Raw genomic sequence first — 12,895 nt, 5'->3', positions numbered from 1 at the left:
CACGTTTATTTCTTTTTGAACTGCCTCTATATTGTCTACCAAATTCCCTGAGGAGATGTTTCAAAAATGTAAACATTTTTATATGTTCCAGCTCCTAACCTTTTTTTCTTTCCCTATTATGAAGACAAGAGTCTCACTATGAAGCATTAGAAATATTTTGATGGGGCATTGTGTTATCTTTTAGAAGTGTCTATGTGCCAATATTTTTGCTTAAAGATAAATTACTAAATTTGAAGAAAAAATTATTAAATTTGATAAATATTTGATTTTTAAAACTTGAATTTTTCCCATCCCCCCCATCTGGGGAGGAGCTTGGTCTTACCTCAACTTAATATGCAATGTTTTGTTCAAGCACATGGGAGGCTTGCTCCATTCTGAATGAAAAAGGAGGGAGTGGATGGGGATGGGGGTAGATAAGAGTCAGGGGTCGGAAATGGGAGGAGTTGAAGGAGGGGAAACTATGGTCTGTATGCAAAATAAGTGAAAAACGTTGATTAAAAAATTTTAAAAAAACATTAATTTTTGAGAAAAATAAAAATGATAAAATTTAAAATGATAAAATAGAGGTTACCCCATTTCATGGATGGTTTGAACAGATAAAGACAAATGAGAAAAGAATCTATGTCTGAAAATGAGGAAGATGCTGGGGTAATCTCAGAGTGAAGAAAGAGCTTTCAAATGGGGAAACGGTAGTAAATGTATACACCCCTTAGATATGCTTGGGGTATTTTATTGTGACTATATCACAGTGAACATGATGTCAACTGTTTGTGGACAGACATGTCCAAATCTGACAACCAGGGCATCACACTGCCATTTAATTACACACACAAATTCCTTTAAACCCAGACCTATTAAGTAATGCTACCAACTGCTACACAAAAACAACGGTACCATCTGGCCAGGGTGTATCCCCTATGTCCCGGCGAAAACACAAGTGACTGCAGTGTTATGGAACTGAGAAGCTGTCTAGCCAGAAAAGATGAGGACCACGGTAATCAGTCGACCTGAGCCTGCCCAGGGTCATTTCTGGGTAGACTGTCCACAATCATGAGCTAAACACTCAAGCCAGAAAATGTGTAAAAACCAGAACGCATGAACACAAAACACCTTTAAAAGCAATTAAAAATTTTTAACAATGGACTCTCAAAGAAAAGGAGATCTATGAAATGACAAAAAAAAAATATTTAGAAAACTTTCCGTAAAGTCAAATAAACTACAAAAATATACAAATAATATACAAATAAAACTAAATTTTAACACAGAACTAAAAATAGTATTCTTGAAGTAAATTTTGGAGAGGAAGACTGCCATAGGCCACTCCAACATCAAGGTCCTTGCTGAAGAATCAGTTGAGAGGCAATGGTTTCAATTAGGAAGCAAAGGGAGAGATAAAGAATTAAGAAAGCCCACATGAGTTAAAGGACACCATCAACAGTCCTAACCAGTGTAAGGTAAGAATTTAAGGGCAGAAAAACTAAAAGAAAAATAAAGCATATTTATAATGACTGAAATAATGACTGATCTGGGCAAAGAAATCAATATCCAGGTAGAAGAAGATCAGAGTTCTACAACCAAATCCAAGTCAAAGAGAACACCACTAAGTACAAGAAAATCAGACTAAAAGCAAAGTCACGGGGAAAAAAATCTTAGACTATTGAAAGATTAGAAACACACACCAGGATAGTGAGATGGTTCAGTGGGCAAAGGCACCTGCTGCCATGTGTGATGACCTGAGTTTGACACTCGACACTCAAGACATAGAATTATCCAACAGGTATGTGTTCAGCATGACAAATCATCAGAGAAACATAAACTGACTTTACAATGGGATGGCACTTCACATCTCCCAGAACAGCAACATGTAAAAAGAAGAAAGTCTGTGAATACTGAATACTGTGTGAATGGTGGCAATCTTGCTTCTAGATACTGACTCAAAAGATTTAACACCAATGTGTTTAGGAGGCAGGTATCTGCCCTCCCTTGATCACTGAACCACTGTTCAAAATGCTCCAAATAAAGCTTTATGCTGTGTCTTACAGATGAATGAATAAACTGTAACCCACACTCACACACAAACATACACACACACATATAGTCAATATTTTTCAGCCTGAAAAAGCAACAAACATGATGCAATAAAGACAGAGTTTGAAAGCATTTTGCTAAATAAAATAAGCCGTGTGTGTGTGTGTGTGTGTGTGTGTGTGAACATTTGTTGATATGTATATACAATCCCTCAATTAATATGTGGGAGTGAAGGCTTTGGAGATGCATTTCATAGTATGATGACATATTAGTTAGAATTTCTATTGCTGTGAAGAGACACCATGAGCATAGCAACTCTTACAAAGAAAAACATTTAATTGGGTGGCATATAGTTTTAGAGGATTAATCCTTTAAATCATCATGGTAGGACATGGTTGCATGCAGGCAGACACGGTGTTGGAGAAGGAGCTGAGAGTCCTACATCTTGATCCATAGTCAACAGGAAGTGAAATGTGGCAATGGTCATAGCTTGAGCATAGAAGACTCTCAAAGCCTATACCCCACAGTGACACACTTCCTTCGACAAGCCCACACCGACTCTAACAATGCCATACATCTTAAACTGGCACTCCTTTGGGGTCATTCTCTTTCGAATCATCACAGGTAAACACTCTTCACTACATCACAAACTTCCTAATAGACTAATTGTCCCATATTCTTACCACAAAAGCTAAGTATCTGACTTAATGGATATATTAATTAGACTTATTCCACATTGGTAAACCATGATATCATTTTGTATGTCATGAATATGTATAAATTTTGTTTCTAATAGAAGATTAAAAATATAAATTTGTACAGAACATTTAAAAAAAGACACCAAGCCTAAATTTGTCCTGCACCAAATATTATCATATTGTAAAATTAGTTCTCTTTGAAATAGTGAGAACTGAGAAAAAAATTCTAAATCTGTGAAGGGCAGAGAACAATGTTTGGCTGAAGTTAGTGCCCACACCATCATTGCTGTTATTTTAGAAGAGGAAGCATGCATAATGTTAAAAGCAGCAATTTAGAGTCAGCTCTGAAAACCCTGGGACCACACATTTGCTCAATATGTCCCTAGAAAGCATTTTGAACACAGAACTACATGAAGATTGCGTTTCCTCAGAAGACATTAGAACAGCCAGACATGTGAGCACACACAAGTACTCAGCAGATCACACAGGAACAACTTCTACTTACATTCTCATAGAGAGCTTGAAGGGTCTCTAGGTCAACCACCGAATTGTCCAAGTTCACAACAGCTGTGGAAAAAAGGGCACAGAAAAGAATGTAAATTACCATACGGCAGCTGTGAAATGATTAATTCTGCCAGCCAAAGTGTTCATGGCCCCCAGTTGGAGTACACACAAACTCAGTGTGTATACTTGTCCACTCCAAAGACCATGGCCTAGGAATTTCAATGGCTCAGGTGCCAAATTTTAAAATATTTCACTTGTTCAATGTGCGGGCAATTTTTTTGTCAATTTGACATGATCTAGAGTTTTTGGGGTGGAGGGATCGTCAGGTGAGAAAATGCATCCATATGATCAGACTGTAAGGAAGCCTGTAGGGCATTTTCTTAGTGATTGATGCTGGAGGGCTCAGTCCATGGTATGGGGTGCCACCCCTGAACTGTAAGAAAGCAGGTTGAGTAAGCAACGGAGAGCACATCGGTAAGCATCATCCCTCTATGGCCTCTGCATCAGTTCCTGCCTCCAGGTTCCAGCCCTGCTTGAGTTCCTGTCCTGACTTCCTTCAGTGCTAGACTATGGTATACAAGCCTAAGTCAAAGAAATCCTTACTTCCTTGTTCATGGTGTTTTACCACAGCAATAGTAACCCTCACTAAGTCATTACAGATACTACATCCCATGAGACTTGCTCAAATGTCAGAGAAAAAGGATAAATGGGTCTTTCACTGTTCAACTAAACAAATTTGATTTTTTTCCAGTGTACTCCTAGAAAGGTCAGCAGATGATTCCTTGAATCACTGTGTCCTAGCTTCATGTCAATAACTATTCATGCATGCAAGCTTAACCAAGCTATCTGGTGAAGGTTTGGTTAGGTGTTTATAGAGATGATCGTAGACAGAATAGGTCATCATTACTCAGAAATGTGTTCCCTGATTAACTTGGTGCCTGGGTAAGGGATGCAGAATGTTGTAGTATAGTTTGAATTGGGTGGATTCATTATAAATTCATTAAATCCACTCTGCTTCTCACGGACTTTTTAGACTGAAACGAGGCAAAATTGACACAGGCATTTGTGCCAAAGAGCCACCGCAGAGGCGCTCATGGGATTAAAGATTTCCAGGAGAAAATCACAGCGTGGATAATCACAATTTTGATATATTTATTTTGATAACTGAGGCAATTTACTATGTCTCTCCCCCTTAGAGATTAAAGTACACATCTACTAGTTGATACTGGCAAAAGTCCCAAGAAAGAATTAAGAAAGAAAAGTGGAAATTGAAGCACAGGATGGATGAAAAATCTAACCAAGGTAATATAACAGTTCTGGGAACAGAGCCCAAATTCACCAACAAATGTTGCACCAAGTAGAATATGATATTTCCACTCTAATATTAATCCCCTGTCTCAATTTAAAAATTAGTGTTCCTATATAAAACTGAGAGTAAGATTTTCAGCCAAGTTTCCTTATTATTAAATTACACCAAACAGCACAAATTACTAAAATTAAGAGATTAATTCATACTATTTGTTGAGGTAATATATAACAAAACACATAAAGCAATAAAAATGGCTAATTCATGTATAGAGTTTTATCCTTTAGTTTTATAGTTTAGTCTAAGGATAACCTAAGAGAATCTAACCTCAGTAATTTTGTAATTTATCAGTGAGTAATATGCTAGAAACTTTTGTATTTCTTTGGTGACATAGTGAGAGATTTATGGGAAACTACAAAGGAAATATTAATATTAAATTTAGTATAAGATTTCAAGCTGAAAACATAACAAAGTCATTCATATTCAAGTACAGGGCAAGGACACATTTGTCCTCTTAAAATATCCATCATTTTTTGTAATTATTAATTTTAAAATTATGAAGATAGATAAATCTTTTGCCAACGAGCAAGAAGAAGAAGTGATCCAAATTAACAAAATCAGAGATGGAAGGGGAGACAGTACAAAGAGCACAGGAAATTCGGAGAAGCAGGTCACATTTTACAATTCTGCATTCCAACAACCTGGAAATCCTAAAAGAAAGGAATGAATGTCTAAATACGCATGACCCACTGAAGTTAAACCAATGAAGCAAGTAATTTAAATAGACTTATAACATCTAGTGATATATAAGCAGTAATTTTTCAAATTCTTTAAAAAATGGTAATAATACACCAATACCAAAACCACACAAAGACTCAGAGACAGTTACAGGCCAATATCTCTGATGAATACAGATGCAGAACTAGTCAGTGAAATACTTGCAAATGAATTCAGTCATCAAAAGGCTTTCCATCATGATGATTGGTTTTATCCCAGAGATGCAGAAATGGTTTGACATACATAATCCACCACATAAATAGAAGAAAAGTCAGAAACCACATGATCATCTATCTCATGAGATGCAGAGAAAGGCTTTGAAAAAAATCCAACATTCCTTCCTGACAAAAGTCCTGGAGAGACTAGGGACACAGGGATATGTCTCTATGTAATTGTCAATTTAATTAAAAAAAAATTTCATCTCTGTGTATATTGTATGTTGAACATATTTTTCCCTCTTCTCCTCCTTTGTGCCCTTTCTTGTCCCTCCTATCTTCGTTCTACTTTTGTTTCTCTAGAGTTTCCTTATATAAACATCCATGGTTTTATATAGCTATTTGCAGTTGAATAGCAACAAATGAGGGAAAAACATATGTTTGTCACATAATCACTCAAGAGGATTGCTTCCAGTTACACCCATTTTCCTGAAATTACACATAATTGGCTATAGACTTACTTTTTATCTATTCCTTGGTTTTAGAGACCTATATGAGTTCTATTACTTGGCTACTGTGGAGAATGCTGTAATAGACATTGACATACAGGTTATCTCTGACACATGGTAGCTGGGTCACACAATAGAACCACTTTTAGGTTTTTGAAAAGTCTCGAGATTTACATAGTGGTTAGCCTAGTTTATATGCCCAACAGGAGCATATGAAGGTACCCTCACTAGCATTTGTTCTTTGGTGATTTGTTTTGTTTTTCTCTTGCTGTTGTTTTTCTTTCTAATGATTACCATTATAGTTGGATGGAAGATGAATCTCGGGATAGGTTTCCTGGGAAGGAAGCCACATGCGGGTATGGGGACAGGAACATGTGCATGAAGAGGCAGCCACGTGGGAAGGTAAAGGATCCTTTTAGGTGTTGTTTCTCAGGAACCATCCATCTTGGTTTTCGAGAGCACATCTCACAATACTACTGCGTGGAACTCATCAAGTAGGCTGAGCTGATGGCCAGCAAGCCCCCAGAGACACCGATCTTCTCCCCATTGCTGGGGTTATAAGCAGGCCACTGATTTTTTTTTTTTCTGATGTGTGTTCTGGGCAGTGAACTCAGGTCTTTATGTAAGCAAGGCAAGGAGGCTCCTCTCTGGGCTGCTTTCTCAGCCCTCAGTGGAGCTTCTATTAATTTTAAATTCTTTTTTATTATTTTTTGAGATTAATATATAAGTAAAACTTGTTCACAATGTATATTGTTCATTGTATGTGTGTTTTCAGGACTGACCATTTAGTATTGAAAGTCTCAATAGTCGCCAGTAAAGATAATTTTTCCTGCCCTCAGTATTATTCAAATACCCACTGAGATTATGATTAAGCCCTTTAAGAATAAGCCTAGCAAACTCTAAAACTAAGGGTATTGAAGAGGAAAAAATTATGATTAGGTTGCAAAAAAACAGAGAGAGTAGTAGTATGTTGTATTTTCTGAATTGGATCTAATTTTTTTCTTTCTTTTTCTTTTTTTTGGAGGGGGGTGTTCAAGACATGCAGCTGCAACTTCAACATGGGAAACTGGAGGCAGGAGGATTCCTGGGACTCACTAGACAGCCAGTCAGGCTAAAACAGTGAGCTCCAGCTGCAGTGCTAGAATCTGTTTCCAGAAACAAGATAGAGAAGTAATTGAGGAAGATTCCCGATGTTGACCTCTGACCTCCACACACACACATCGACACACGTGAATGCTCACATGCATGTGTGCACACTCACACACACAGTCACATACACACACAAGTGTGCAGAGAAAAATAAAGGCTGCAGCAAACGAAGGAAATATGCAGATGTAACTTTGAGGTAAATTCTCCATCTACCCCTAGGAAACATTATTCCTCAGCCACCCTACTAGCATCTTACCAGACATTTGGCTTGGCATTCCTTACATACTCACATATACATGCTCTTGGATGGTTCACGTCATTTTGAAATGTGCAAAGCCTATCTCTGGGAAATGGAGGATCAACCAACGCCCTTGATTTTGGATTCCGCATAAAAGCACTCTGTCCCTGATATCTGTCAGGTCCTATCTCTTAATAGTGTTCTTCTCATTCAAGTCCACAATTATGCTCAATACAATGTTTCAATATACTAAAATCAATCAAATGTTACCGTCTCCTCCAAATTATCTGAGAGTTATTATCTATGCTCTGAAACCCACACAGACCTGGATGGAAAACACAAGTCTGCAATTAACCAGCTCCGTGTTCTCTGCAGGGATTTGTGGGCTCTTTGGGCCTCAGCTGTTTCATAAGGGAAATGGGTTCATAGATGGCCACGTTGTCATTAAGGGTAGAGATAACAGCTCTATTGTGAGGAGCAGTTTTCCATAATCAGTCCTCAAACATCAAAAGTTTGATGAGAAAGTAGAAGTGGACTACTGGAGGGAAGATGGGCCAGAAAGAGTGGGAAGGTGACAAAGCAGAGGATCGACAAAAAGACTTCATAAAAATGTCAATATGAGACTCATTACTTCGTATGGTCAGTTTAAAAACTCCTTAAAAGCTGATGAGAGAGGGGGAGTTGATTGGGGGAGGGAGAGGGAAATGGGAGGCGGTGACGGGGAGGAGACAGAAATCTTAAATAAATAAATAAAACTAATTAAAATATCTATGTATCACCTAGGCGGTGGCAGAGCTGGGTGGTGGTGATGCATGCCTTTAGTCCCAGCACTCAGGAGGCAGAGGCATTTCATCTACAAAGAGAGTTCTAGGACAGCCAGGACTATTTCACAGAGAAATCCTGTCTCAAAAAACAAAACCAAAAATATACTTGTTCCTGTGAAACAAAATATATGTTAAAAAAAAAAAAAAACAGGAGTGTGTATTTCACATTTCCATTTAGAATGACAGCATGCTAGAATCAAGCACACACATCCATCCAAGCTAATCAACTGTTATACACATGGAGAACTATGGGGAAATGAACTGATTTGAAGTTAGCTGGATGTATACAAAAATATCCACGGTCAGAAATCCATCATCACTGGTAACACCTGAAAAGCTCCTCCACACAATGATGATGCTGCAACGCCCCGTGCCCTTGCGTCACTATGAAAACAGAACTGTAGCTGAAACAGTAGGATGTTAAAAGGATCATTTCCCTAAAGAATGATGGTCATTCCAGAAGCATCCTTTCCAGATCAACAAAGGATGCAATTATTACAAAGCATCTGCATTCGCCCACAAAGATGGTACAGCTTTCTGAAAACACCAACCATTCACATATGCTACAAATGTTCAGAGTCCAAAACCTGAGCTGGAGAGTCTTCCTAACCCTGAAGATGGAGTGGCGAAGGTGGCAGACACAGCCCCACCCCTTGCAGACTTCATGTAGTCCCTCTCTTTGCAGAATTCATGGAGTCCCTCTCTTTGCAGAATTCATGGAGTCCCTCTCTTTGCAGAATTCATGTAGCCCCACCCCTTGCAGACTTCATGTAGTCCCTCTCTTTGCAGAATTCATGGAGTCCCACCCCTTGCAGACTTCAGAACTTCTTAACAATTAAAATGGCATGCTTCTTAAAAGGAAGTACATTTTGGTGAGTTTAAAATTTTTGAAAATCACCTTCATTTAACCTATCTTCTCTTCCTAGGGAATTTTATTATGGTAGGGCTAGAATTCTAAATGTTTTAGTCTAAAGTCTAAAGCTACAGACTTTCTGATTAGAAAGAAAGAAAGAAATTAATGTGATACACAACTCAAGACTGGTATGTGCCAAGCAGATTTGCTTACATGCGGGTAAGGATGTGCGTTTCTGATTAAGTCAGTAGGCTGTATATATCTGTAGGCCCTACTCCTAAGCACTGTACAAGTTAAACTACTGGAGAACAAACGCATTTTGTTTGAGTCAGAATGTCGCCTTCTTGTCTAGGCGGGGGGAAAAAAATGGATACTAAGGCTGTAATCCTTTCCGAATAAAATCTCCAAACGCAAACATGATTGCCATTGTAGACTGTTTAATTTGGTGATATTGTATTTCATTCCTGTTTTTGGAGAGGTTTGTTGATTTGACCATAGTGGCTTTGACTCCATGCTTATCTCAACTGTTTAGATAAGACATATTTGACTTTGGCAGGTGACAAAATCTAGGGTGTGGAATAAGAGGTAGAAAAAAACAGGCTGGCAAGTTCCCAGGTAGTGTTTATTTTAAGCATAGTGTATAGATGAGTAAATTGCTTCAGACAACGCACTGGACTTTGTGTAAAATACCCACTGTCTGCTGAATGTTTTCTGTAAAGGAGCACTGCACAATGTCCTTTATTGGGCATAACAGGCTTCACCTTCTTGCTTAGGTAAACATTTACACTCTTGTAAAAGTAGGCTCAGTGAGTTCCCCTGAAAATAGGACCCCACTTCTCGGATCACATTTTTGCTCCCGTTTTCTGACATAGGCTTTTATGAAGTAAAAGTATTAAATTTTCTTTCAAAAGTAAATATCTATATTGCCCAAGAAATATATGATGTGTTATACCCAAATAACTATACACTGTTAATATCCATATATTTCAGTCTAATTCTATATAAAGTCATCTAACTTTGAAGGAAGTTATAAGCAGAAAGCTTGCATTAGGGACACAATAATTAAAGTTTTACAGACAAAAATTTCAACATAATTCACCCAAATTGTCACCTAAGGAGTGATGTAAGTAAGTTTTAGCATTTATATTTTAGTTTGGCAGATACATTGAGGGAAGAAAAGGAATTAAGGAATACAGTCATTGAAGTTTTAAGACACATAGCAAAACATAAGAAAGCAAAGGAAACAGCTGAGAATTGTCAATATGAAACTAAGACACGCAGGGCTAAAACTAGACATGTGTGGTAATCCTTTCGCTGTCTACTAGAGGTGAATCCACCTAACCTGTACTCTTTGGCTGCTTTTCCAAAACACATAAGACTATGATAATCTTAAGAACTGCCTAATAGTGATTAGCTGCTTTGCACAGAAGTTAACAAAATACTCAATGGAACAGCAGAGGAAGGATCTCTTTATTTCGTGGCCTCTGAGGGTCAATTCAACCTTGCTGATCCCATGCTCTTGCGAAGAACATCACAATGGTAGCACCATGCATTAGGTGAGTCTTGGTTGTGTGGTGTATAGTAAGGAGAAAGGAGTGGAAGTGATGGGATATTAGAGTGAAGGAAAAAAGGAAGTAGGAACGAATAAATTATTGGTCCCCAATGCCTATATCTTCTTTTGTTAGAAGAGATAATCTATCCAGTCCAAAAATAATAAAGCACCTTAATATTCACTAAAGTAATAAAAGTCCGTTACACATTTTAAAAAACATCTCTCCTAGATAATTCACACCTATATACAATGTATCTTGATACCATCAGTGTCTGAAATTCCTTTCCATCTCCTTCCAGATTCCTCCTGCCCACAGCCTCTACCAAATTCACATTTTGTCTTCATAGCCCACTGAGTCTAATCAGTGCTATCCTTATGTGCATGAGTGTGGAAGAATCCACCAGAGTGTAAGCAATATAACAGGGCTACCTCTGTGAAGAAAACTGACTCTCCCTACCTCAGCAGTGTTTATTTGCCAAGGTGCCTTAACCACGAGTGGTATTTTGTGAGTCCCTCCCCATTTAGGGAGGTTTTCAGCATGGCTAGATCTTCTGTAGGTCTTGTATAGCTAAGCACAGTCACAGAGAGTTCATGAGTACAATAGACTTGATATACCCAGAGGACAGTGTCGCAGAAGTCCTCCCTAACCTCTGGCTTGTATAATCTTTCTGCCTCATCCTAGGAATTGGTACACATGTCTGCCATGCTCAAAAACTTTCTTCTCTGCAGCTTCACCATAGGGAAAATCACACTGGAGTGTAACTAGAATCATAAAACTGTAGACAGATGACCTGGTAGTCTGTGTTAATAGAGCAATGTTTAGTCAGTCTTTCGAGCGGTCTATCAAGTGACCATTATATATACAATGTACACATTAGCGCCTTTCTTTCTGTGTCTTAATCTCTGCCCTGTCTCCTTATCCCCCCAGTTCCTCTCACACCCACACTGTAAATGCTCACTCAAGTCCAACACTGGGGTTCTACAATCAGCTACTGCAGTTGCCTTTAGCAGAATACCGTGGCTTTCCAATTAAGAACGATGGAGGGACAACAACCATGCACCATTTTTTCCAGCTTAAGCCTTTGATACAATCACTAAGTTGAGAATTCTCAGACAGCCTAAGCTCAGAGGCCAGGACAGGATCTAGATTTCTCCAGCCTAGAGTCCAGCTCCACTGCTTGCTGATTTGGGACCCTGTGCACATCTGCCTAGACTTTTAGGAAGAGAAATAAATTACCTACATCACAGAGCAATTGCTAGCCTAAACAGTAATGGTGGATATTGACAATTATTATCAGAAACTGAATATCTTTACATTTGAAACCGTAACAGAGAGAGAGAAGGAGAGAGAGAACCTCTTTCAGCATTTCTCTCCATTCATAAATTCTAATTCATAAAGATTTCATATTGTCACTAACAAAGCTATCAAAATATACTCTTAGATACTCCCATTTCCTTTTAGAGGCCTATTATTCTATTATTGTGCTCCAGTAGTTCAAGCATGGGGCACACGATTCTTCTGCAGTCCATCACAAAAGTGACAAAAGTCATAAAGGGACCTCAGAATCATGGTTATGGCTGCTCTTTCTACATAATTTAACTTTTTAGTTGTGTGCCTACAATAGTCTAATTAAAACCTAAACTCTGTAGAATGCTTGCAAGCAGTCCATTACCTTAATTAATTAATATTGGAATGCATACACTGTATTTGGTTTAAAAACACCGCTGGGAAAGTAAAGATCATATATCATGGAGAGGAAGATGCAAGGCCATTATCAGCATAAGCCATACATACTATCACCACAGTCCTCCTACAAGGTAACATGCCATTACATCACTGTGACGTCTTCCCAATTTAATCTGGTGTCTGCTCCCTGAGTGTCAGGGAAGCACCATGGTTGTTTTTCTAGAATTCACCTTGTAGGACTAGTACATGGTTGGCTTGGTAGAGAAAAGGTAGAACACAGTATCACTCTATTGTCCCTCACCTCTAGCGATATCAATTATGGGGTGGGGGAGTCAAGACGCCCTGCAAGCCTGTTCACTTTGAAGAAGTACTTGTGCAGAGAACATCGAAGAAGCCAGTTTCCACATACAAAGGCGACCTGAGTCTCCAGCCACATTTATTTTTGTAATGCTCTCAAACACTGAGTTACACAAAATAACGATCCAAACCCCACCTTTCCTCAAGGATTATTCAAAAGGATTGTTTCTGTGACAATCAATACTTCATAAACAGTGGCTCAGGAGTCAAGCGAATATGAATCACATGTTCTCAATCTGCTTGGCACTCAGATCTGAG

At 38.4% G+C, this 12,895-nt stretch overlaps 1 protein-coding gene across 1 annotated transcript in view; it reads right to left on the bottom strand.

The window, feature by feature from the left end:
• Positions 1–12,895, bottom strand: part of Fmn2 (formin 2) — a 290,079-nt gene that overhangs the window by 150,794 nt on the left and 126,390 nt on the right. The window contains exon 8 of the mRNA XM_075989205.1: positions 3,232–3,293. Within this exon, the coding sequence (XP_075845320.1) occupies positions 3,232–3,293 (62 nt within the window). The remainder of the gene's footprint in view (positions 1–3,231; positions 3,294–12,895) is intronic.

This window comes from Microtus pennsylvanicus, chromosome 10 (assembly GCF_037038515.1).
Source record: "Microtus pennsylvanicus isolate mMicPen1 chromosome 10, mMicPen1.hap1, whole genome shotgun sequence".
Lineage (NCBI taxonomy): Eukaryota > Metazoa > Chordata > Mammalia > Rodentia > Cricetidae > Microtus > Microtus pennsylvanicus.
The sequence above is the reverse complement of the archived record's forward strand: the minus strand, read 5'-3'. Positions and strand labels throughout refer to the sequence as shown.